This window comes from Epinephelus fuscoguttatus, linkage group LG1, assembly GCF_011397635.1.
Source record: "Epinephelus fuscoguttatus linkage group LG1, E.fuscoguttatus.final_Chr_v1".
NCBI lineage: Eukaryota > Metazoa > Chordata > Actinopteri > Perciformes > Serranidae > Epinephelus > Epinephelus fuscoguttatus.
The window spans coordinates 37,739,649-37,766,928 of NC_064752.1; the positions used below are offsets into that span (position 1 = coordinate 37,739,649).

The following is a 27,280-nucleotide window of genomic DNA, read 5'->3' on the forward strand; positions in this document are numbered from 1 at the left end:
TGGACTGGTGAAAGTGAGTTTTGAAAGTCACCCGATCAAACCTCTGCTATGGACTAAAATGTGCACTGTATTGCTCTTCAGCATTGGAGCTGTCAAATCAGAGACTGATGTAGGTGAATTTCCCAGCACTCACAAAAGTAAAATATAAGGTGCATGGTACCAGGACATAGGCTAACTAAACAGAATTCAACTATTATAAATGTTACTATGTCTAACTTTTATGTTTTATGTCAAAATGTATTTTGTGGAGTGACCTAAATGCATGGCACCAGAATTAATAACCACTATACTGAGAAAACTGATGCTTAGAAGGCATTCAAATGGATCTTGGTTTGGTCCTTTTGAGACAGTGAACCACAAGTGCTGAAGACATAAAACATAAAACTGAAGAACTATAGTGTTTTCTAATTGAAAAATTACAAAAATATATATTTCTCTGTCTTAGAAGAGCAACATTGTGTTTGGTCATCAGAACGAATATTTTCTACATTCAGCAGACTGGACGTTAAGATGTAACCAATAACAACCTCTACAGTGAACTGGATGGTCATATTTTGACAATTAACAGTATGCTATCTAAACTAATTTCTACAAATGAATAAACAGCAACATGAAGATTCATTCAGTGGGAATACGGAGCAGCTGACTGTGATTAATTCCACAGTTTTTTCCCCCGATAAGATTTTTATGAATAAGACCCGAGATACACTCCAGGAATGACTTCCTGTCCTTTCTTTTCCACTAAAGAAGATATAATATAGATACAGAAACAAAGATTTTGTAAGGCACAATATGCAAAGGTACATTTTATTCAACAAGAAAAAATATTTTAACATATAACAAGAGATGGCAGATCATTTAAAACAGATGTGATGACAAAAACATATTTAGAAACCCCCCCTTTTTGTAGGGTCTTAATACTGTATCATACTGTGAAACTGAACCAAATCAGAAATAGCACATTTAATGTAATTTACAGTACAGTACCAATTTCCTGTCTGGTCATGGAAGCAGAAAATGGTCTCTGACAATCCCAACAGGTGTTCCCATATTCAGACACTTAAATACTTTACATTGCAACAAATAATGCCAATTAAAAAATATGGTATGACTGAGGGCATTATCATGTTTTGATAGATTTCATTAGAAGTTGGTTTTTCACACAGCCAGAGGGTCATCTGGAGATGTACGCCTGATTTACATTCTTCGACCAAATGCATATGTCCTGCAGTGAGATATGTCCAGTGAATGTTGAGTCCTACAAACTGCAAAGCATTAACTTTCTGCTGTGATCCCATCAGTGGTCTTCCAACATTTAACAATATTTTAAAGCTTTCAGTTACACCTTGGCCCATTTCATTTGTAATCAAGTGCTTTATTTTTTAAGGATGTTTTTTTATTTATTTATTTATTTTTTTTTTGCAGTGAGTGATATTACTAAAAAGGTCTTTCACACAAAAAGTTGGTGTGTATTTGGCATGACATCATTTCAGACTTGGAATAACAAGTCATATAAGCATCTAGAAATGAAAAAAATATGCATATACATTTCCTAAGAAAGATATCAGTCTTTCAGAAAGGATGGTGGCAAATACAGAACACAATGGCCAAAAGAAAACACTTCTGAAAATATATTAGACTTTCAAAATATCTCTGTCAGCCTCACTATACTTCAACCACACAACTTATATTCTTACAAACTTGTGTTCCACCTACAACAATGTGAGCTTCTTGAATTGGTTTGTAATTGTTTTTGACTGAATAGTGTGCTAGAAATCTTAGAAATGAGGCACAGTGGTGAATGCAGGAGGCACTGTGGTCGTCTGCACAGCTGTAATATAACACAGAGTGCAGCTCAGTATTTGGTCGAGGAAAGGTTATCGTTCATTTATCAGGTCAAACCAGCAGTGCACAATCATAACTGTAAAATGTTTTGCATTACAGATTCTATTGTTGTTTGGAGTTATTATTTCCTATCATTTTCTGTCTTCTCTTGTATCATCTCTGCACTCTTTTTATTTTCTGTAAAAAAAAAAAAAAAATTCTGAGTTTCACAAGAAGTATCTGCTTGTCACAGTTAGAGGCATTTGTCATATTATCATTCTGTTGCTAACCTAACACTTGTCTCCCAAATTTGATACAGTCAAACGTGTTCATGTTTTCTACAATGACAAACTACCATGAAACTCCTGGTACACTGGAGCAGAGGAACCAAAACTATCTTATGTCATGACATGAGCAGACCTGAGGAGGACACGAGGACACCACAGTGCCAATTTCTAACTTTTCCTTTCATTTTCCTTTAAGATATTAAATGCCCCATGTTTATGTAATATAATGCACTTTTGCACACATCACACCAGTGCACAAATTTGGCTTAAAAAAAGGCTTGCTGCTGCTTATAACTCCCAAAAAGCTGAAGCTGAACAAAATAATAACATATATACCAAACTAACCATCCGCTTAAAGTAACATTTATAAAAAATATAAACTACACATAAATGAACAAGTTAATTTTAACTGACAGTGACATTAAGGAGAACTTAGGAGAAAATTAAATAGAAATAATAGAAGATACCAAATTATTATATTCTTATGTACAAGAACTGATAAATGAGATGCCTGGGGACAGATTTCAGCAGATCAGACTCCAAGTACTGCATTCAATTCTAATCACTCATATTAAACTTTTACTCTAAATTTATGACCTTGAATTCCTAAATGAATTAAATGGGAATGTGTGCATGTGCTGAACACATCATGTGGCTTAAATGGACTGCCACGTCTTTTTAGATACAACCACCAAGGACCACTGAAAAAGAATTTTAAATCCTATACACGGTACCTATAATTTATTAATTTGCACTCTTTATTTCCTGTAAATATCATATGGAGATCCATGAGTATGGGATGGGGAAGAAAGGTCGCCACTAGGTTCTGCTTTGTCTTGTTTCGTTTCATGTTGTATTGTTGGTTTTACTGTGTTTTGTTTGTATATATCTGAAGCAAAATAACAAAAAAAAGAAACAATTGAATATTTTTTAACGAAAAAAAAATTACAATCAGCAGAATAATTTATGAACGGTCCTCAAAAGACTTGGAGATACAAAGGCTGTACAGACTTTTATCTCTGAGAGGGGTTAATCTCAGAAACTTAAATAAATGCATAACTGTGTATAAAATGACATAAAACTGTCATAACACAGGGAAAAGTGTGACTAATCACACAGACATGCCTTATATACTTCTCAAGTGTCATGTTCATATTCAATATATTAATTATAACAATGTATTTATTTAATATTAACATCTGGATGAATATTTTAAATCATGTAAGAGTTTAGCTTACATGTGAACATCATGCCACAGCTTTGGTTTTTCCTTTTTATGAATAAATTATCCAGCATTCACATTAGACTTTTTCCTGTTCTCACTCTACGAGGATGTGTGACAGCGGCCAAAATCACATTTTTTTAATATCATGTCAGTTAAACTATGAAGAGGCTAAATTAAATATACAGCATGGTGGCCATATTGAAGGCCCACAGCATCTTTAGTGCAGCAACGACTGAAAACACGGGCAACTGTGTCTCTGAACTCAAAACTCTGGCATCCTAGTGATGTGGAATAGTACGTCATTTACTGTGTGATTTCTGAATGGAAAACTAAATTTCCTAATGGTAGCATCTGGTTGGCAAAACATGACATATTGGACCTTAGAGTGTGATTATTTTGTCTGAAACTTGATGTTATTTACTGTGTCACACTCAAGGAAACTAAATCTTTCAGACATATTTAACCATTATTTATTTGCATAAACATTTTTTAGCTTAAGTTACTGAAACATTTGCGATGGGTAAAAAAATCCATCATTAGATCAGACATCTGTGGGTGTACCACACTGTGCTGTAAGGACACTTTAAAAAGGCACAGGGAGGTGAAGATGAACACATACTGGCCAAGCTGTGGTCCCACGCCTCTGTCCGGTCATCAGTTCATCATCCGTTCACAATGTGTCCTATCTCTCATCCACATTATCAGTGTCCATGTCCGTTAGTAAGTAAATGTCTGTGTGCCGCGACAGCTGCATCTGAAAGAGAGAGAGGAGATGGTTTTATCAGTGAGTGTTGTGTACTAATGGTGAACTCATCACATGAATCACGGCAACCTGAGTTATAAAAGATTAACGATTTTCATATGACTTTGTCATGATTTGTATTGTTCACAACAGATTTTTGAGTTTCCATAGAAAACTAAAGAAGTAAACTTTCAGCTAATAGCTGAGAAAATACTTTGACCCAACTCTACTTGCTTACCTGCTAGCTAAACATTGTGTTTATTATAACCTGTAAAGGCATCTGTGTCGCTACAGCTCATTTTACTCTACATGTGGCTTTTTTGAAGGGAATATAAACCTAGAGACTGCAGATACACACCGAAACAAGTGTCAGTTGTTCACTGTGTTTGTAGGACTTATACAGAATGAAACACATAATATTTAACCATACAAAGAAAAGAATCATGACCAATGCTGCATTTTGATCAGCAGTAAATAGGGTACAATCAGTTCAGAATTTGAATTTGGTTGTTTACAGATTAATTAAGGGTGCTCACCTTGGGTCAAAGTGATACCTTCCAAACTCAATTTTCCTCATTTAATCCTGGACAGTCCTGCAAAAAAGCATTTCTATTGCCTACCATGATGTTCTATCAACCCTGGCTATAAGGAGAAAAAAATGAAATCAATTTTTCCCTTTGACCCTTTAATCTGGGAAAGATAAATATACACATTTTTAATTTTAAACCATGAGTCCAACACATATTTAACATTATTACTGTGTAATTAGCAGGCTGTACAGTAAGCAATTTACTACATTAACATCTTGTCACAAAGCTACAACAAAGCAGATGAGGTTGAGGAAACAGATGAGGTTTGATTGGCTCTTAATATAATGTAATCAATATAATTAATTAATATGATACAATTCAGACAGTTTTTTAATAGACTTACAGTTAAAACATAAAGCATGAGTCCTTCTGTAGATACTGAGACAGAAAACGCCAACAAATGTCTGTATATTCATTACATGTCATTTATTTTGAACACGCTTTCTCCAGTAGTAAGGACAAACACTTGTTCAATCTCAAAGAGCAGAAATGAGTCTATAGCTTCAATCTTTTTCTGTAACAGTTCAGATGTGTGTTTGTCATGTTTTTTATTTATGCCAGTGAGGTATTTATATGACATTGTATGAAGTCACATTTGCCTGAAACCCTTGAGAAACTTTATCAAAGCTTTTGAGAACTCTGAACTGGAGAGCTGCTGCAACTGTGTCTGACCCACCACAGTAACCTGAACGTTAACACAGTAAATTCTGAAAGAACCTGAGATTTTTATCGTGATCACTGTATGAACTGTATGCTAGTTCATTTCTAAAATATTGGTTAAATTGTACGTATATCTGGGGCGTCGGTGGCTTAGTGGTAGAGCAGGCGCCCCATGTACAAGGCTGTTGCTGCAGCGGCCCGGGTTCGACTCCAGCCCGTGGCCCTTTGCTGCATGTCACTCCCTCTCTCTCTCCCCCTTTCACACTTGACTGTCCTATCAATTAAAGGCAAAAATGCCCTAAAAAATATCTTAAAAAAAAAAATTGTATGTATATCTTACTCGGATACTTGGATTGGACCAACAGGACTGCTGCTGTCCGCATCAAACTGCTGCTGTTGCTCAACTTGTGTTTAAACGGACTGATACAAAGCTGGGTGAAGGCAGATTGGGTGTTGACTTTAGTCTCAGATATAATCTAAGGGATCTAAGAGTGGGAATGATGGTACTTGGCTCATACTAAAATTTGAATGATTAGTTTTCCTAAACAAGTCTTAATTCTTTCTGCATTGGTTTATTAAACATGTCGATCATTGTAGTAAAGCAGGCTTTGTCTGGTCTGGATCTGCAGCCCACCAGAGCTGTGTTCAAAATCAAAAGTTAATTTCAATAGTAGTTTTTTTCTTATTAAAAAGAAACAAGACATACACTTAAAAATAAACTAACAATGTTGAAAAGGGAGAACAAACATTTCTGAAGCCAAACAAGAACAAAAACCTTTTCATTCCCATTAGGAAATTAAGAAATGAATCAGTGCAGAGTGCTGGACACACTGTAGCTTAATTAACAGATGCAGTGCACCAAAATTAGCAAAACATTTTTACTTCCTTTGAAGGAATCTTACTTGACTGCGTTTATTCTGAGCTGTGGTAGTTTCACAAAATGACTGCTCTCGAGGATCTAAAAATAGATTGCAGACTGTAAAACCCTCGGAGACAAACTTGTGATTTGGGGCTGTGTTAGTAATCACGACTTCCTCTGTGCTTGTTTTAACTTTTTATACTTTTGTTTCCAGTCGTCCTTTAAACACAGCTTTGTCATGAAAAATACGACAATTACGACTGCGACATTATATTTAAGCTACCGCAGAAGAAATTCTTTTCCTTCTTTGCATAGCAGTATAAATAAGTCACAAAGTTTTCTTTCAGAAATTATAACCACATGCATTGTAATATGACATATCTAAATTACAATACAGTTCTATGAAGCTTTGACCCACAGGAAAACAATACTAATAAAAATGTGGAGCAGAGTTTTGTGCTGGCTTCGCTGCAGAAAAGCAAGCTCACTCTAGTATGTTGATGGACCGGAGTCGCTGGCAGCCTGATTGTTTAGGCACTGAAAGAGGGCGAGGCTGCAGCCATATGATGCTTGTTGAATGGAGTCTGTGAAAGGTGCTGTATGTAACTCTGGGTCAATCCCCAGGTGGTCAAATACCAGCACTGTGGGTTGGCAGTTTGGTTTGTCTACCAACCCAAAGCATTGGTATTTGACGACATATAATGAGACTCAACAATCTAGAGTTACATACAGCACCTTTGACTGTCAACTACTATTTTCAGTTAAAAGTATAATCTGGAATTAATTTCATGAACCAGTTGGGTCTTGATCACATTAACACAAAAGCGTTCATCAGGCAGCACCACAACAGTTTGTAAATGAACAGGTAAACTCTCTAACAGTCCTCCATTCAAGCCAGTTTCGCGATCCAAGGCTCATGTTAATAACAAAAAAAAACAAAAGCAAATAAAAAATCCCTCATTCACAGACTTGGATGTATTGACCAGATGTCCATTGTGAGTTTGTGCGGAACAAAGAGACAACTGAGTATCATGTATTTTCTTGCCACTTTAGTGTCTTAGACACGTTAGAAACGTCAATACCATGTACCAAAACGTTATTCACACAATTAGGGCTGGATATCATTTGGTGATTTTTGGTACAGACTTTCCTCTGAATTATGTAACAATTATAATCTCTTAAAAAATATGAACTGATAATAAATTGTTAGATGCAAAAATCCAGTGAATCAAACTGCTACGGAGACGGTACACCAAAGTGAGATGATGGAGTATGTTGAGGTAGACGGAGTAGAAATCATAACAGAATGAGTGTCACTACCTTTCTCCAGGACACAGGGAGGTTATCAGTGTCAGAGGGCTTACGGAGAGCAGTGTGCATGTCACAGCTAGCAATAGTATGTCTTTGGTAACATGGGAAAGAATCTGGCAAAAAGATGAAAATGATTTCTACTCTGGGTAGACTGTTAGGTCAGTCCTTACTTTATGGAAACAGCTTAACCAGCTATGCTGATATTGGTTTGCTAGTTTGACAATAATCATTTTAACTGTGGTCATTTTTAGGTTATTTAAAGGTGGAGTCAGTGACTCTGGAGGAAGGTTGTTGATATTTGAACTTAACACCCAAACAAATACACCCCTCCCATCATGAGCCAGACTGAACTGTCCCTCTAGCTTCAACTGCCTTTCTCTTCATACATCCATGGCCTTTCCCCCGTCCTGTGCATGAGCATGAACGCTTGTTTGGCTAGAATAGCGTTGTGTGGCTTGGTCCCAGCCACTTTGTTTGTTTCCCATTTACAGAGCCAGGGCTGCGTATGAACCATTGGCTGTATAAAATAACAGAGGTTGCCAATATGTAGACTCTGATTTTGGAGCCTCAAGTTCGGCATTCAAAGCAGCAGTGAAATGTAAACAGGTGAGTTATACATATATCCATCTCCCATATAGTTGTCATGAGTGTTGAAATTAGCTACAGAGACCAAAACTGCTTTTCACACCAGGCTGTAAACATGTTTATTCCTGCTGTCAGGTGGGGCATTTTAACATGAGGGTCTATGGGGATTTACTGGCTTCTGGAACCACCTCAAGTGGGCATGGCTTCATTTTTCAGCTCCGGAGGCTGTAGCTTGGTGTAAACACCAGATTCTTTTTCAGCACACACACAGACCAGACAGCCAGCAGACCGTGAGGAGCTACTCACTGAGTTTGACAAAAAGTGCGTTGGATTAGAAGACTCCACCTTTAGTCCTGATAAAACTGGATTTTATTGCAGCTATGTTGCGTGTCTCCTCTGTGATCTTCTGCTTCTCACAGAGGCAGGAAAACATCAAGTTTGCGCAAACAAACGTGTGGTCTTAAATCTAAAATCTCTTGAGCTTCTGTGCAAAACCTAATTTTTGTTATCCTTTTGGAAACACAGAGACTGCTGGGAATGATTTGCCACAAAGCAATAATACAAGCTGAGCTGCTATCTTTTTAAAGTCTAGATAACATTAATAAAAAAAATAATATGGAAAATCTTGTTTAAAGATAGATAATTGTTAGTTACGTGTTATATAAACCACTCATGTCACACTATGTTGCTTTACAAGCAGAGGTGACTATAGTTGTTGCCTTTGAGAATTGTAACAATTATTGATTTGCCAAACAATGTATATTTATAGTCTTCTCAAGCATCAAACACTGGCCTTGAATTTTCTGTGCTGGTGTACTTTCATTTTGGCCCGGGGGTACCCAAATAGCACCAAATTCTGATACCCAGCCCTACACAAAATTAACATGTGACAGTAGCAGGAAGTGTGCCTTCGAGATCCTACATGATCTAGAAAAGTCTTGGTTGTGTACAGGGCTCAGTGTCTTCAAGAGGAAAGAGGAAATGCTGGTGGTTACTGTCCTGTTCGGCTCTAGGAGTCGTACTCAGACGGCTCCTCTATCAACACAGCAGGTCGATTGCTTACCCTGCTGCCAAAGTCCAGGCAGGAAACCCCCAAGGCAACCAAACAGTGCCATGCCTGCAGACAACAGAGGAGAGAAAAGTCAAGACACAACCAGGCTTCTGCACGCTTGTGCATGAAATGTTTTTTCACTAAAAACAACAAACTGACCAAAGCCTATTTTCAAAATTAAATTTTTTTAAATTACAACATCATCATGCAAACAAATAATATTCAATGGACATGAGTATAGGGAACTGACCAAAATTACAATTAATAAAAACAGCAACAACAACCTTTAACCTTGGATGACTGTTCTTGTTAAAAAAATAATTCATGCCCCAGATGATCATTTGTATCTCAAGTACGTGCCCCGTGTTACATTGAAAGAAAACTTTGTTTTATTCGCATGCATTCACAGTGAGCGAAAAATCCAAAAACTGTTTTGGTTTACAAACTCTCACACAAACTCATGCAGTATAATCCAAGTCTCATTTATCCAGTCGTATGCTCAGTACTTCCCAAACACACAGCCTTTTCCAAAGGGGAACTGGACTAGGTAAAACTTATATATGCTCTTTTCAAAACCAGACTCCATTGACAAGAGCAGTAATTTGATGTAGCTGAACTTGGGAGCTGCTGGTCTACCACTGCCTATATCAGTTTGTTTATTCATGTTATTGTGTGACTTTGGCGTTTTAAAGGGTTAGTTTTGATTCACCAAAATCACACAACAACACAAACAGACTAACTGACTGAAGCCAGCAGCTCCCATGTTCAGCAAAGTAAAATTACTGTTCTTGTCATTGGAGTCTGGCTTTAAGGAGAGCATAAGTAAGTTTCACTTTCCGTCATCTTCCCTGTTGGAAAGGGCTGTCTGTTTCGAAAGTACTGAGCATATGACCGGATAAATGAGACCTGGATTATACTGAATGAGTTGTGTGAGATTCTATAAATGGATGTTTTGATATAGTTTTGCTATTGTTAAATGTGGACCCCTATGACTTCAATTCATCAAGAATTTTCTGTTTTTGGATTCTTCGTTCACTGTGGAGGCATGTGAGAAAAACAGAAATTCAATGTAACACGGGCCAGTAATTGATACAAAATTTGGTCATTTGGAGGGTGAAGTATTCTTTTAAGCATGACCTTCAATTATGATTGACTTGAATTGCTTTTGTTGGTGCTCACACCTGTCTGCACCTCAGTTTTGTGTTTGTCCTCACAGTTACAAATTCACGTATGAATTTCGACATGAATTCATTAAAAAAAAAAAAAAACACTCCAACAAATAAGTTTGAAAACTCTGCTATTTAAAAGTACTTCAGTAGGTAGTATTCTACAAAAAATCTTTCACACTGTACTTTGTCTCAGAATCATTGCCCGCATTAAAAAAGAGGTTACAAAATGTCAAAGAAGGTGAGTGTAACTCTGCAGGAATCAGACTCACCAGGTAGCCTACAAAGCACAAATAGGCTATGGAGAGCAGAGCAGCGATAACGTAGAGCAGCACGCTGTTCAGCGCCGTCACATAAACCACCACAAAGTACATGTTGATTGCACAAACCACCAGGATGACGATGCCTCCAGAAATTTTCCACACCCTTAAAAAAAACAGGCAGTTTATGAAAACCATTGAGAAATAAAGTTTTTTCTCAAATAAACAGTTTACTGGAAATATCTTCCTCTAACAGTTAAACTACTGAGGAAATTCCTAGTTTGTGTAACTCAGTCTGGGCCTGTCTAAAAACAAACATAGAATTTCATAAACAGCATCAAACTAAATTATCGGTTTTTATGTTGTAAAAGTGGAACGTTCGGTAAACATTGTAGTTAGAACTAAACTTGTCTGGAATAGAGTTCCTCAGATGACCTCACACTAACAAGCTGCATTTGATTCGTCAATGAATAACTGAGGACAAACAAATTCACCACCTGGCTGTCAAACAGTAAGATCACACTTTTCACTTCCTCAGTTTTAAGATGAATTGACTTAAATCTTGATCTTAAAACACATTTTGAGAGTTCAGAGTCAGGAATTAATGATTAAAAGAAAGTATACATTACACTTACATTCCGTTTGCAAAGTCATTCATTATGGACGTCAGACTGGTGAAGGTCAGAATTGGGATCAAAGCAAATGGAAGCTGTTGAACAGAAAAAGAAGTCACAGTGAATATTTGTACAGTATTATGGACTACACAATATGAACACTAAAAGAAGAATATGTATAAAACATTGGGTAATTGTGTATGAGTGGTTTAATGTTTAAGGTTTTTTTTGACAGAATGAATTGTGAAGGCCTCTCTAAATGATTCGTCCTGACCTGCATGCTTTGAAGCACGTTGAGGAAGTCGTTCATCCCTGTCAGATGCTGTACGTCCTGAAAAATGGCCACCAGCAGCGTAGGCGTGATGGCAATGGAGCGGGTCAGCAGCACCCGGGCAAAACGTGACCACCGTAGGTTCAGGAAACCCTTCACAAACACAAAAGCAAAAACATGAGCACACACAGTTTTCCTTGTTTTATTTTGTTTTTTTATAACCAACAGGCACTCTTACCTCCATGACAAACTGCCCAGAGTAAGTGCCTGTCATGGTGGAACTCTGCCCAGCTGCCAGGATCCCTATCGCCCAGATGTAGAGGGCTGCAGGGCCAAAGAAACAACCCAGGACCACTCCCTGAACAAACAGACATAATCCACAGAAAAATAACTTATCTGTCATCCATATACAGTACAGGCCAAAAGTTTGGACACACCTTCTCATTCAATGCGTTTTCTTTATTTTCATGACTATTTACATTGTAGATTCTCACTGAAGGCATCAAAACTATGAATGAACACGTGTGGAGTTATGTACTTAACAAAAAAAGGTGAAATAACTGAAAACATGTTTTATATTCTAGTTTCTTCAAAATAGCCACCCTTTGCTCTGATTACTGCTTTGCACACTCTTGGCATTCTCTCCATGAGCTTCAAGAGGTAGTCACCTGAAATGGTTTCCACTTCACAGGTGTGCCTTATCAGGGTTAATTAGTGGAATTTCTTGCTTTATCAATGGGGTTGGGACCATCAGTTGTGTTGTGCAGAAGGCAGGTTAATACACAGCCGACAGCCCTATTGGACAACTGTTAAAATTCATATTATGGCAAGATCCAATCAGCTAACTAAAGAAAAACGAGTGGCCATCATTACTTTAAGAAATGAAGGTCAGTCAGTCCGGAAAATTGCAAAAACTTTAAATGTGTCCCCAAGTGGAGTCGCAAAAACCATCAAGCGCTACAACAAAACTGGCACACATGAGGACCGACCCAGGAAAGGAAGACCAAGAGTCACCTCTGCTTCTGAGGATAAGTTCATCCGAGTCACTAGCCTCAGAAATGGCAAGTTAACAGCAGCTCAGATCAGAGACCAGATGAATGCCACACAGAGTTCTAGCAGCAGACCCATCTCTAGAACAACTGTTAAGAGGAGACTGCGCCAATCAGGCCTTCATGGTCAAATAGCTGCTAGGAAACCACTGCTAAGGAGAGGCAACAAGCAGAAGAGATTTGTTTGGGCTAAGAAACACAAGGAATGGACATTAGACCAGTGGAAATCTGTGCTTTGGTCTGATGAGTCCAAATTTGAGATCTTTGGTTCCAACCGCCGTGTCTTTGTGAGACGCAGAAAAGGTGAACGGGTGGATTCCACATGCCTGGTTCCCACTGTGAAGCATGGAGGAGGAGGTGTGATGGTGTGGGGGTGTTTTGCTGGTGACACTGTTGGGGATTTATTCAAAATTGAAGGCACACTGAACCAGCATGGCTGCCACAGCATCCTGCAGCGACATGCCATCCCATCCGGTTTGCGTTTAGTTGGACGATCATTTATTTTTCAACAGGACAATGACCCCAAACACACCTCCAGGCTGTGTAAGGGCTATTTGACCAAGAAGGAGAGTGATGGAGTGCTGCGGCAGATGACCTGGCCTCCACAGTCACCGGACCTGAACCCAATCGAGATGGTTTGGGGTGAGCTGGACCGCAGAGTGAAGGCAAAGGGGCCAACAAGTGCTAAACACCTCTGGGAACTCCTTCAAGACTGTTGGAAAACCATTTCAGGTGACTACCTCTTGAAGCTCATGGAGAGAATGCCAAGAGTGTGCAAAGCAGTAATCAGAGCAAAGGGTGGCTATTTTGAAGAAACTAGAATATAAAACATGTTTTCAGTTATTTCACCTTTTTTTGTTAAGTACATAACTCCACACGTGTTCATTCATAGTTTTGATGCCTTCAGTGAGAATCTACAATGTAAATAGTCATGAAAATAAAGAAAACGCATTGAATGAGAAGGTGTGTCCAAACTTTTGGCCTGTACTGTATCTATCTCTTAAAACACACAGAGATGGTTATTTAATAATGTAGAGATGTTTGTATAAAATGGTTAAGCAAGTTGATTTATTGTATAATAACCACAAAAACAACAATATAGACATTAGTATATTACATATACAATTATTGGGACACAGCTCAAATGTCTGCCATGAAACAGTCATCAGGTATGTGTGCTGTGTCTCTTTCCCATACTACATAATAAAATTGTAAAAATAGTTTGGAATTTTAACTGTTGTACTAAAATAAATGTTCAGTTTTGTGCTGAAAGGAAGTGATGTCAATACAACTGTGATTTGTTGTTATAATAGTGATGACCAAACACACCCCTTTGTAGATGTCCACCTCCAGTGTGCCATTGTTGAGAGGGAAGAGATCTGTGTGAGGGCTGCCGGTTGCATTGCACTCTTGACTCTGAAACCAGGGACACAAACACACGATAAGGCACAACTTTAAGCTCTGGACATTTTGTGTCAGCAGCACTAACCAGAAGACAGTTAGTCCACTGTGTTACAATATGAACAACACATGTTTCAGCAGTACGCATTAAAGAGGGATTGATTCTTAACACTGTGTACTTACCACTTCCATGTTGGTTTTATTGTAGAAGGCCTGAGCGAAGACCGCTACGACAAACACGTTGATGAGGAAGGAGACGAAGAGAGCGATGGTTGACTCAATGAAGTAGTACTTGTTGGCTTCCTTTACTTCCTTCTTGTTTTTGCGATCAATATCCCGAGACTAAAGCATAAGGAAATAAGCACGATACCAATCAACGTTGATCAAACAGTCAAGATCTGCTTTAAAACGGATTTAACATAGAAATTATACTGCTGAGCTTATGGTATACAAAAAAACCAAAATGCTTCTGACCTTGACCAGCGCTGAGTGTAGATAGATATTGTGGGGCATGATGACAGCGCCTACTATTCCCACTGCCTGCTCCAGTTGCACAGGCCCACAGTCTGCACAGTAAGGTATGAACATCCCCTTCAGCACCTCCCCTTGGTCTGGTTTTACCAGCACATACTACAGACAGGCAAAAGAGAGTCAAACATGTCAAGGTGCCATGAATGTCTTTTCAGCTGTCAGCAAACACTTGGATTATACTGAAAATTAAAGGGGACTATTACCTCATAACCAAAGCTCAGAGCCATTACAGTGATGAGAAAGCCAAAGAAAGCTTCAAGTTTCCTCAGACCTACACAGAAATACAAACTGTATCAAATGGGCTGTGCAGCGTTTTTAGACACTGACTAATAAGTGAGTGATGGCATAACCATACCATATTTATCTAGAAAGAGGAACACAAATGTGTCTGTGATGGTGATGAGGACTCCTGCCCACAGTGGAATCCTGGATGAGACAGAGAAGAACTACTGTAACTCCTCACCACTACAGAAATACTGTCTTTGTAAACCCGTAAAAATGTCTGCGGTCACTTTTCACTGACAAGAAGTTACCTGCCCACAGAGAGAAGGTTGAGAGCTATGGCACAGCCGATGACCTCCTGCATGTCTGAGCCAATAATCGCCAGCTCCACCATCATCCAAAGGATGACCCGAGGAACCTGAGGGGAAAAAAAAAAAAAAATTAAACATATAATTGGAGAGTGGCAGAAATACATAAAATAAAAAATGGTGCACTCTTATGTTAAAAATACAGTCCCATGCATTAAAGTAGAACAAGAAAAGGGAAGTTAAAATGCATAAGAGAAGGGAATGCTCACTGTGGGATATTGGCGGTTGCAGACTTCAGCCAAGTGCATCCCAGTGACGACCCCGAGGCGTGCAGCTAACCTCTGCAACAGCAGCCCAATGATAGTTGCTCCAAGGAGCACCCATAGGAGCTGAGACAGAAAGAGTAAATCAGTATTTCCTGCTATTGTACTACTATCCTACCATGTACTACTTAATAAATGGGAGTTTTACTTAGGCAAAATAAAACAAAAGCTGCCTGTGTAAATTCTTGCTCATGTTAACATTCAAAACTGGTATTTCTTTTTCATAATGCAATGAAAATAATTATGGTGGAAATAACCATAAGCCCTTGTACCAATGACGCAGTAAATGCCTCTGCTTAGAGAAGTCTACTAATGCAGCTCACTACGTGTCACTACCAAAAAAGAGAACATGCTTCATTGAGCAAGAGAGACAAAACATGACCAGGAGTAAAAATATAAATAACGACACTTTAGGAAAAAAGAGAGAACATAAGTATCTGTGTGAAGAAAGCAACAAACGCCTGTGACATCACTTCCTCATATACTCAAGATGAAACTGTATCATGGGTGACATTTTTTCCTAAATCCACACCCCTAACCCAGCAAAGTAAACTGGCAGAACAGCCACATTTTGTTTGGATGTCTACACTGCCATGCTTTTAAAAAATCACCTTAAAGCCAGCTTTAGCTCCAGACTGCAGGTCTGACTCGATGTTCCCTGGATCCAGGTAAGCAATACTCATCAGAAACCCAGGTCCAGTGAAGGCCCAGAGTTTACGGAAACTGAACACCTGAATAGAGGGACAGCAAAATGTTGTCATTATTACTTATGCTGTAATTTAATTAATATTAAATTGTTTCAATTCAAAAATAATAAAGTGTTTCTGGTTCCCAAAATATAACAAATTCTAACAGACTCCAGCAAGGATAAAGCATTCTATCTTTCAATTTGCTAAATGCAGGTAATACGTTCAGTACATGATTAGATATGGAAAAACAATATCAAGTATCAGTTTTGCTGCTAATTTCACATGAAACAGCAGCTGTGAGACTTTACCTGGTTGACATTCTCAGGAATGGGCACCTTCTCTTCAAAGTATGTAGAGAAGGGTACATCCTGGGCCACTGGTGAGGCAGGAGGAGAGATGGAGCTGTACTGGTTTGTCTGGACTCCATTCTCCTGAGGGGAGTCCTCTAACAAAACCACGGAGAGGAAAAATTAGTGATGACAGAGGAGTAAGACTGACACAGACAAAGACAAAAAGTTATCCACTGGAACATTTATACGTCTCCCCATCAGTCGTTAGCATGCTTCCACACTTTCTGTATCTCAGCAACTCAGGTGCCATTACAGAAAATCTGTTGTTTTAAATTACCTGGAGCTCATTTTTGTAGTTCTGAACATTATTCTGATTTGTTATGATAACCTTTCACCAAGTGGCCGGCAATCTTCTGGGTTTAAAAATAAAGCCAATGCAGAGGAGCCAAAAACTGCAATTTCCATTAAAGCTATAGTTGGTAATCCTGTTCAGAAACACTTCTTGTTATACTGGGTGAAATGGTCCTTCCATCCTGAGAGTAGTCAATACATAATGTGTTCAGAAAAAGGAATGAAAAAAATCAGACCTCTGTGGCAACTGCAGGCCTGTAAAAACTCTGACCAATCCCTGCCATTCAGTGCGAATGGAAAGAACCAATGAGATGCCTTCATGTTTCGTCCTGCCCGAGCCCCCCTCCGTCCCTCCCTCCTCCCTGCGTGCACTCATCACGTGTCACCGCCGGAAATATTCAGCACACTCCTCAGCAGAAATACTGAGTTAGCAGGCGTTTGCTGAACAATGGAAGAGAAAATGCAGCCAAAAGTATCACTTCCAGCGTTACTTGTAACGGCTCGCCCCGCGAAACAGGCTGAGAAAGGAAAGTCAGAGAAAAGGCTGCGGCTGCGACGAAAAAGGCTTTGGATAAAGCGAGAGGACCATCCAGACATCAACATCAGTGCAGCTTTTGAACAGTGGAGACAACTGAGGGAGCTGAAGGGCCTGAAAAGTGATGCAGAGGTTTCTGTGTTTCTGTTAGACAGGTAATCATTTGTTTGCTTCAGGGGGATTTGTTATTTTACTCGGCTCTCCTCTGCCCTGCTGACTGCAGGATGCGCGTTCAAGCTTGTGTGGGGCCGTGGCTTTGGACGGAGCACTGATGGGAGGGGGGAAGGGGGCGGAGCTTAGAGGAGGTACCGCTTTCAAATCTTGCTAGCTCTCCAACATTACCAACTATAGCTTTAATGGTCACTTGAAGGTAGCTCCAAGTGACACATGATAAAGGGCATGGACGCTCTGAGTGACAGACTGTCTGTGAAGTGTCACCTAGGACTCCTAGTCTGATCCACTCCCCACTCCTCCACAGCTCCACCCTCTTGTCCAAATATGATCACTTCTGGCTCCAAAAAAAAACAAAAAAACAAACAAGATAGCGAGGGCCAAAATGGTGAACTCGAGCTCAAGTCCACAGACCAATGGGTGACGTCACAGTGACTACGCCCATTATTTGGGGATGAGACACAATCACTACAACAATCTGCAGCTGGCCGATGATATGACTGATCTTATTGTATATTATGGCACCTGCAAAAGTATTGACAGAGAAAACGGAGAGGATCTGAAGTTGCCCGATGCAGAGGCGTAAATATAGACAGTGCGGGCAGTGTGGTTGCACTGGGGCCTGTGGGGTGGAGGGGCCCGATTGCCACATGGAAATAAGATGGTGCTCAAAGAAGAACTCATGTTAAATCAAAAATGGTGCCATTTTCTACATCTGCCCCCAACAGGGCAAACCCATCTCCATCATGGTTTTCTGTTCTTGGAAAATAGTATCAATCTATAACAAAATTACATGTTTATTTTCATAAACTATAAAAAATATAAATTAACTTAAAAAACTATTTAGTTAAACTAGTAATTTCCTAATCCTATTTTCTTTTGTAGTTTTTATCATATACACATATGTAATGATAATTGCAGGGTAATATGTTTGTTGATGTTGTCCAATATCAAGTGTCCATTTATTCACTCAAGACGCACTTGGTAAAATATATATACACACCTAAAACTCTGTGTGTGTGTGTGTGTGTGTGTGTGTGTATAACTAGTAACTAAGGCACACTAGGGCCTGTCATAATAGCGTGCACTGGGGCCGATCTTAACTACCTTACACAGTGGCCTGATGCAAAAAAAAAAAAAAAAAAAAAAGAAATTCTTTGATTTTATGAAAACAAAGAATCATTTCTAGAGATCTGCTGTGCGACAAGACTGATAATTTTGCAACATTTACGCCACTTAATGCTTTTCAACACACTCATCACCAAACTCCACTTTGTATGCAACACAAAAATGTTCTTCCAAGCTAAATTCAAATTTTACAGCAATGTTCAAATTTACCTAAAAACAAAGTGAATGTGGGATCTAGCTAAACAGGCTTAACCAACCAGACATTTCCAGCTTACTTGATAACGTCACAGAGCACACACACAGATTAATCATTCTTTACGGTGGAAAATGTTAAAAAAAAAAAAGTATCTAAGACTTACCTGCAGAACAGGAGCTTTACTGCATACACTTAAAGATTAAGCCATTTGTGCCAGTTTAATGACCAGAAGCGACCATTGTGAAAACCTCACTGCTTACAAGCTAAATCTAATTCAAGATTTCAAAACTGCTACATAAGTGATTTAGTTTAAGACTTAAAGTTACATGTATTTACTTGGTCAGGAAAGACCTGAAATTAAGGCCACATTATTCAAATCTGAAACCAATGTCTCCATTAACATGCTTTATGAAAACACAAAAAGTACAAAAGACCAGTCAATATAAACAAATTAAAATCTCACACAAAAACTATTCTGACACTATTTAATTTATGTATATTTCTGACAAATTGTACTAGTACACAATATACACTACTCACTGAGTTTGGCTTTTTCATTCTTTCCTCCCTTCATCTCCAACTCACTGCTGATCACAAAGTCCACTCTACCCTAACAAGGACTCTGCTTTTATATGACTCAGCCTTTATCATCGCTTTTTTTTTTTCTCTTTGTCATAAGATATCACAACACCATTCTGACATCATGTTCCTTAAAATGACCCGCTAAGAGAGAGAAGTAAGAACGCACCACACTTGTGCACACTTGGTCTTGCAACCTCTAGTGCAAATAAAACACAGAGTGACATGCCCTTTACCCTTTAGTGAATCACACACACATATTCCAGAATCAGGTGTCTCATTTATAAACACTGCGTACGCACTGGCAGCATTATGGAAAGGATCCCTACAGAGACAGATGTTTTTGTTCAAGACTTAAGATCGTTTTTGTTGAACCAGAAACAGCCAAGAAGTGGCCATCACCAAATCCACCAAACTCCATTAAAATAAATTGTAATTTTAGCATGTATGGAGCCAGCATATTTTCACATCTAACTGGGTAAATTCAGGCAGCTCTTGTGAGTTTTGTTTTGTTTCTTTTGACTTTGAATTAAGTGTGTTTTACAGTGATAAAATAACTGTTTATTTAAATGGAGTCTGGTGAGATTGGGGGATGGCGTTTTTGGGGCTGTTTCTAGTTAAACAAAAATAATCTTACTCTTGACAGAAAGGTCTATCTCTGTAGGGATCCCTTCCAGAGATGGACAGACACTTAAAATGATAATCCAAGTCTGTCAGTGACAGAAACAAGCACTTTAGTGGGCATAAACTGATGGTGTGAATATGCCCCACGTGGTTACACTGAAGCCTGTTTCACTGCTGCCAGCTGCAGCCCTCCCTCTCACTTCTGGGCTATTTTCAAAAATTGTTCTCCCCATTGGTCACGAGGACACAAAAATGTGGGAAAACAGGGTCCAAGCTGCCAAATACTGAACTTACCCTTTAAATCACGGTGCTGTGGTTAAGTGCGTACAAAGAGACGCATTACTCGCATATGTGTATTGCAGCCTTAACAAAATGCCCAAAGTGTTTAAGTTGGAGCGCATGGCAGGTGTGTCTGTAATGTGGTGGTCATGTTTCTGTTTTGACAAGGAGTTACCTTCCAGGAGGTCTCCGTCTTGCTCGGCCTTCATCAGGGCAGGCTGAGGGATCCCTGGGAACTTGAGGGGTGAATATCAGCCTCCCTGGAATAAGAAAACAACAGTTACATAACCTGAAGGTGCATGAAAGACACGACTGTTGAGGGTAAAACAGTAATTATCATGTAAGAGACTCTTCGCTCTATAAAAACAAGCTAAAAAGACTGGGTTTTTGTTCCTTTGTTGGACTGCCAAAGACCTTAACCTCAGGCCTTTTAACAACAACAACAAACAACTTGAACACGAGACATGACTGTGCAACATCTTCTTCTCCTTTCCACCCTTTAATAAAAATAAGCATTAAAAAAATCACGAGTCATAAAAATGACTAAGCAACATTAACAGGATGTAAAAGGTCACTGCGTTAATGAGAACCATTACTGGGAAACTTGGGTTGAACACTGGCGCTGGAGTTTCACTTCCACCGCATGCATCCTTCCTCTTACATTCAGCTTCACAGTTAAAGTGGTATTTATTAACTTGGCACCCAAAAGATGAAATACAAAACCTCAGTCCAGGCAGAACTCTGTATTTTATAACACCTTGTTCTATGAGACAGAGAGTGTAGCTCCACTGAGAGCACATGACTGCGGGATCATATGAGGTATAAGACAAGCTGAAGCAGCAGACGGCGCAGCTTTCCCAACAGTCAAAGTTTCCATCAGAGTGCCACTTCCTTTGGTTCAAACAACTGAACATGTGCTCCCACTGACTGGCACTATCAAGGTGATAAGCTTCCTTGGTACTTTGCTCAGTAGCAACGAATATCTAACAGCATTAGAATTTGAGCAATAATATCAGTTACCTGCAAAATGTGAGCAGTTTCTTGTAGTACAACTACAAATACCTCAAAATCATCATGTCAAAATGAATCAACCTGCTCCTTTTCCCACAAGACAGAATGTTTACTGACCTGGAAAATGAATGGCCTTTAACACATAAAAGTAGATTGTTGTTCTCTCCTGTGATTTTTCCATCTATAAATTTAACTACATAACTGTCTTTGCTACTTTTTTAGGTAGAGACAGAAATGTTTTGGTCTCGGGTAAGACAGAATGTTATTTGTCAAAGCTAAAACTCTTGTGGTGAGAAGCTGTGGAGCTACAGCTTGCTTCTATTAAATTTTTACACACTTGACACTTTTTGCTCCAAATACCTCTGCCAAGGGGGTTATATTAGGTGCTCATTTGGATTTAGGTCAGGGGAACAAGAGGGCCAGTCAATGACATCAATGCCTTCGTCATCCAGGCCTACACACTCTGGCCACATAAGGCCGGGCATTGTCATTCACCAGGAGGAACCCAGGGCCCACTGCACCAGCGTAGTCTGTTGGATGATGTTACAGGCAGCACAACGTTCACCACGGCTTCTCCAGACTCTTTCACGCCTGTTACATGTGCTCAATGTGAACCTGCTCTCATCTTTCAAGAGAATGGGGTGCCAATGACCAACCTGCCAATTCTGGTGTTCTTTGGCCACCCTCATGGAGTCTGTTTCTGACAGTTTGGTCAGAAACATGTGCACCAGTAGCCTGCTGGAGGTCATTCTGTAGGGCTCTGGCAGTGCTCCTCCTGTTCCTCCTCACACAAAGGAGCAGATACTGATGCTGCTGCTGGGTTGATGCCCTTCTACAGCCCTGTCCAGCTCTCCTTATCTAACTACCAGTCTCCTGGTATCTCCGGCATGCTCTTGAGACTGTGCTGGGAAACACAGCAAACCTTATGGACATATGGATGTGCCACTCTGGAGGAGCTGGACTACCTGTGCAGCCTGATTGGGCTGCAGGTACCACCTTGTGCTACCAGTAGTGACAAGAACACTAGCAGAACACAAAACTAGAGAAGAATCAGTCAGGAAGGATAAGGAGAGAGCAACCGTCTGTGGCCACCACATGTAAAACCATTTCCTTTTTTGGGAGTTGTCTTGCTTTTGCCTCTACATTGCTCCTGTTGTCACTTTCATTTGAACCAAATCAGGTGAAATTGATTCACAATCACTTGAGCTTCCTGAATGGACAGATTGATATCCCTGAAGTTTAACTGACTTGGTGTTTTACTGTGACAATTAAGTGTTCCTTTCATTTTTCATTGAGCAGTGTTTAATGATCACTCCAGAAAAAAAGCAGATACTGTGGAAAAGTCAAAAGTCAAAAAAGAAATAAAAAAATCTAATAACAATAAAATCTAAAAATAATTCATTAAATAGATCTAACAGTAAATGTTATGCATGTGGGGGGCTTAGGAAATTGCCCAAGGGCTGGATCTGACCTCCAGAATGGCAGTTACATGTTACTTTGCCGCAGGATGCTTCAGTTTTCTGCATCTCTCAAGACGCTCTTATTTGTCATGTGACCTCATGTGGCTGCAGTCAGCGGACACAGCTAAACAAACTAAAAATAAAACGTGATGAGGTTTTAAACACTGTATTACTGTGTTTACCTCATAAAGACATGATCATTAACAAACCAGCTAAGATGCTAAACTAGTATTTTAAATTAGGACTGGGCAATATATCAATATTATATCAATTCTGTGATATGAGACTAGAGACCATTTCAGATTTTGGCTATTCTAATATCACAACTGTTGTCTTTTTAAGGTTTTAAAGGTTGCATTACAGTAAATTGATGTCTTTTTCTGAACTTGCCAGAGTCTTCTTGCTCTTCCATTATTTGCCTTTACACACTTAAAATAAATCCCCTTAGTCCTTATATCCACATTACTGATGATCATTTATCAAAATACCAATATGGTCAAAAATATTGTGATATTTGACATTTTTGCGTCAGTTTGCTCCAATCATTATTCCCAAACTCAATGAAGTCAAAACAACTCTCCTAAATCTCCAAACAACCATGTGTCTCACACACCACCATTACCTAAAGGACTGCCTAATCCCTGTTAAACACCACCCTCTAATTCAGCCAGCCTTGTTGCAGGTTTTACCATAAAGAAGTATTTAATCTTTCCCTGTGAGGCCAGTGGTTTACAGGTTTCCTCCCCCCTAAAATCTCATAACCAGACATGAAAGAAGAAGAACAACATCCTTTTGTGAACGGTGGAAGTGATTTCACTTTGATGTTGTTGGTCAAAAGTCATGTCTCCCACATCTCTCACAGTATGTCTGCCTGGTAAAAATCTGTGTAGCAAACAAAACACCTCACTAGTATTAACACCAATACAAATGTATCAACAGAGGAACAATCCCTTGGCTTTATTTATGTTTAGTTTACTATCATTTTTATCTGCACTACATCAGACATACTGGAACATTTCGTACTGGTCCTACTATGACACGGATTCCAGTCCTGGATTGTGTAACTACCTTTTAATGTGTCAGCACTAATCTTGTCAAACTCCCTGGGTAACCACCACGTGTATGTGGTGATAAAAGAGATTTATGCTCCCACAGTTCCCAATAACTAAGAATTTGGTCAAACTGAATCCACATGATAGTCTAAACTTCTTCAGTGACAGCACCAATATGAAGCTCAGGCACTTACAGTTGTTTCATCAACTTTGTGATTCATTTTGACTTTACCAAATGTTGTAATTTTGGGTTGGCCAAGCTTGTACATACAAATTAAAAAGTAAGAAACTACATCCTTAGTCATCCATTCATCTGACTTCCCCTAAAGGCCTTAGCCTCAATGAACAGCACAGAGGCCTATCTGCACAGAGCACCTTTTACTATCACTAAATCTATGACAACTCCCAAACGGACAAATGTTCCCTAATATTACACCCCTTGCAGGCCCCTTGTTATACCCCATGCAAAATCTAAATAAATACATCTCACTTCAGTAATGCCAAAATAAACATCAAACAAAAAGGATTCTAAAGACTCCTACGAGGCTTTCTTCCTAAATTACTAATGCGGCATCAAATCATTCTCGCTATTTTTAAATGAAGACGCAGTAGCACCAACAAACATCAGACCTTCACATCCAACACCAGCACAGCTCTGTTCAGCACAACAAACATTCAGCTCACACAATTGAGGTTAAAAGGAGATTCATCTCTAGTTCTCTCTAATCAGGAAATCAAATATTCAAATAATTGAATCTTGCTAAAAGTGGTCCAACAAGAACATGCACAGACTTCACACAAGGTACAACTGAATAATTAATTTGTGCCTGCGTTCATGTACAGCCATGAGTTTGATATGTTGCCCATCTTGACTGAAGTAACTGATTTCAAAGGTCCAACCACAAATAATATAAAACCATAATGAGGCTTAAAATCCAATATGTATTTCATGTTGTATCAATCAGGTCCTCGTGGTTAAGACCAACTTTCCTTCACTGATGTAAGTAACAAGAGGATTTTGTCAGTGACAATATTATCACAGCAGTTCTTTTATTTACAGCTGGCTTCACATTAAGAGCTGTGACTAGATATGATTAGAGAGTAAATATGTAGGTGCATTTAAGGTATTCAAGAGGTGGTTGCAAATAAACGTATAACACACAATTTTACATGTTAACTCTGTATGCTTTAGCTCTGAAGGTATATTGTTTTGTTCCCCTGTATACTGACTATTGTATGAGGAGAAAATTACAATAAATTCTACCCTAAATAAAAATAAGTTACGCTATACACTTTGCTAAAATATCACTGTAAAAGCTGACAATAATTTTCCCATGCATCACATTTACTGTATTAAGTTTTCCATGGGGTGTGAATTAATTTTTAGCAACAAACACCTTACACTTCATTGACAAAACGACAGAGGAGGAAATTCAGTTAATTTAGGCTATGCTTGTCAAATGTCCTACTATAGGACAGTGTAGGTTTCCAGCACAATATCATGAAGTAAAGAAAGCAATCTTAACGCGTCAAGTTTCGAGCAACGCTTGTACTATTAAAAGAGCATATTTTCCTTTATAATATAAGAACAACTTCGGGATGCTTTTCATTTCTCACACATTTTGCAAACAGGTAAGCTGGCTGTGGTGAATTTCCATTATTGGAATAATTATGAATATTGTGTTCAGCAGCACCCAAAGAGCCTGTTGGGCAACCAACAATTCAAGAGATTCTGCAAAAACAGGCTGAATATGCAACAATCTAAAAAAAAAAAAAAAAAAACACGCAGAAGAGCTTAAGCTTTGGCATATTTCATATTGACAGATATAATGCCATTACAAATGGTTGAAGCCTGTTTTTTATGTTTGTCTTTTTTGCAAAAATTATGATCACTATAAAAAAAGATGTGCGTACTATCTGTGAAGCAATAAAAATATCTGTTTCTTAACAAATGTAACGTAAAGTGATTCCAGATTGTTTTAGTGTCATTTTAAGGGTTTTAAGCATATTTTGATGATCTGGATAACATCATGAATCACACTTATTTTGGCCAGGATAATCGTGACATGAAATTTTCAAATCATCCCAGGCCTAACTGTGCCAGGAACCCTCACTCTACTTCTTCTCTTTTCTGAGACATACTCACCATGGAGGACCATTACCACTGTGATATGTGAGCCAACATAACTTATCAAGGTCTTATAAATTACAGTAAACCAATTGTTATCCTAAAATTGAAGTAACGTGTAATTTCTGTGATGTTGTACAGCTCAGTTTTTGATGAAGAGTATATAATCAACTATAATAATGATGATGACGTAACCGTCATAGTTAATGGATTGAAGTGTCACCTGATGACTTTATTTATTCAGGATGATGCTATGATTTCCTCCTCTGACATGTGACTCAACACCTTGATTTTACAGCTCACAATTACTAGAGAAAAGTCTGTTTAAGGCTGAATTTTGCAACACACCGGTGTACTGTCACAAAGCAGTTTGGCAGAAACCAAACCCTAGTACAAGTTACTCTTTTAAAGTTGACATAGTGTTGGTTTATTTAGCACACTCCCAGAGTAAACAGTAGTAGGGCAGCTAACCAGAACTTTAACGTCTGACCTCTAGTCCTGATATCTTAGCTGGCATTACATTGTAACGTTAATGTGGCTGCAGTTGAACAGATTACCGCTAAAGGAAACGAAGGCTGTCCGCCGATGAGCCCGGGAGATATGTAAACCAGAGCAACCTTCATCACAGACACCTTTCAACAAACCCTGGTGCGCTAACACTAGCACACTGTTACTGTGTGGGAACGAGCTAACAACTTCCCATAATACGTTAGCTGTCTGGTTGGACCTGCTAACGTTAACCTTATCAAAGTATTTAAAAAGGCCTTACCTGGTTATACTGTCCGGGAGGGAAAAATGTCAGACTATGTTTTGACGATTAAAGCGGCTTTTTAACTGAAATCATATCTGTAAAATTGAAGGTAGCTAAGTAGCACGTTATCAAGCTAAATTGTGGCAAAGTCGTATCTTTCCATGTCAACTGTAAGTTGAACAACCAATACGCATGTGCAGCAGTACCACTGTTCTGATTGGCCAATGGGTGAGCAGTTTGCGGAAGGTATGAGGCCCTGGGTTTAGCCTGTCAGGCGGTGCTGACGGTACTTTAGATTGGAGCCCTTTTAAACTATTCACATCTTTGAGGAGTTCAGTCTAGGCTATAGAAATGCTTCATATCATCATATGTGAGGCCTTTGTAAAAATTTTAATGTGTAAAGTAAGAAGTAGCTAAAGCTGTACAATAAATATATTGGAGTAAAAAGTACAGAATTTCCCTATGAATTAAATCAGAATCAGATATACATTTTTGATCCTCACAGGGAAATTATGGTTGCAAACTGGGTATGGCAGAGATAATTGTAGAAGTAGAAATAGGAAGTAGAAGTATGACATATGTATAACTATAGACATAAAATATGTGCAATGTGCTACAGTGTTAACATTAGCTTGTAAAATATTTAAAGATAAAGAATATGTCTAATGTGTATAATGTGCTAAGTATATAGTGTGTTAGAAATATAAAAAATGTGTGCCTCATGCTACAATACAATGTATAAAACTAGAAGTTGAAG

General features: G+C 38.8%; 1 protein-coding gene across 3 annotated transcripts; it reads right to left on the reverse strand.

The window, feature by feature from the left end:
* Positions 1-1,354: 1,354 nt before the first annotated feature.
* Positions 1,355-26,702, reverse strand: LOC125888688 (natural resistance-associated macrophage protein 2-like). Of its 3 annotated transcripts, XR_007449358.1 has the most exons (18): positions 26,542-26,702; positions 20,297-20,381; positions 16,277-16,413; positions 15,891-16,010; positions 15,226-15,345; positions 14,960-15,066; positions 14,782-14,852; positions 14,630-14,697; positions 14,370-14,525; positions 14,079-14,237; positions 13,824-13,910; positions 11,684-11,803; positions 11,449-11,598; positions 11,196-11,269; positions 10,573-10,726; positions 9,147-9,200; positions 3,956-4,090; positions 1,355-2,022 (listed from the first exon to the last, which is right to left on the reverse strand). XR_007449358.1 is itself a non-coding variant. In XM_049576202.1 (17 exons), exons 2-17 carry the CDS (start codon positions 20,328-20,330, stop codon positions 4,019-4,021), a joined length of 1,683 nt encoding a protein of 560 aa, XP_049432159.1. In that variant the 5' UTR covers positions 20,331-20,381; positions 26,542-26,702; the 3' UTR covers positions 1,355-4,018. The 3 variants fall into 3 exon arrangements, 2 of the variants coding, with proteins under 2 accessions (XP_049432159.1, XP_049432167.1); XM_049576202.1 differs by having other exon boundaries at positions 1,355-4,090; XM_049576210.1 differs by lacking the exons at positions 20,297-20,381; positions 26,542-26,702 and adding an exon at positions 19,180-19,255 and having other exon boundaries at positions 1,355-4,090.
* Positions 26,703-27,280: the final 578 nt, after the last annotated feature.

What these genes read in the sequence shown, in the direction of transcription:
- LOC125888688 (XM_049576202.1), bottom strand. Translation starts at nt 20,330, where the DNA reads ATGAAGGCCGAGCAAGACGGAGACCTCCTGGAAG. An exon ending in AGACGGAGACCTCCTGGAAG is followed by an intron (nt 16,414 to 20,296) that starts GTAACTCCTTGT and finishes TGGTTTTGTTAG; the next exon opens with AGGACTCCCCTCAGGAGAAT. An exon ending in CCTCTTTCTAGATAAATATG is followed by an intron (nt 14,698 to 14,781) that starts GTATGGTTATGC and finishes ATTTCTGTGTAG; the next exon opens with GTCTGAGGAAACTTGAAGCT.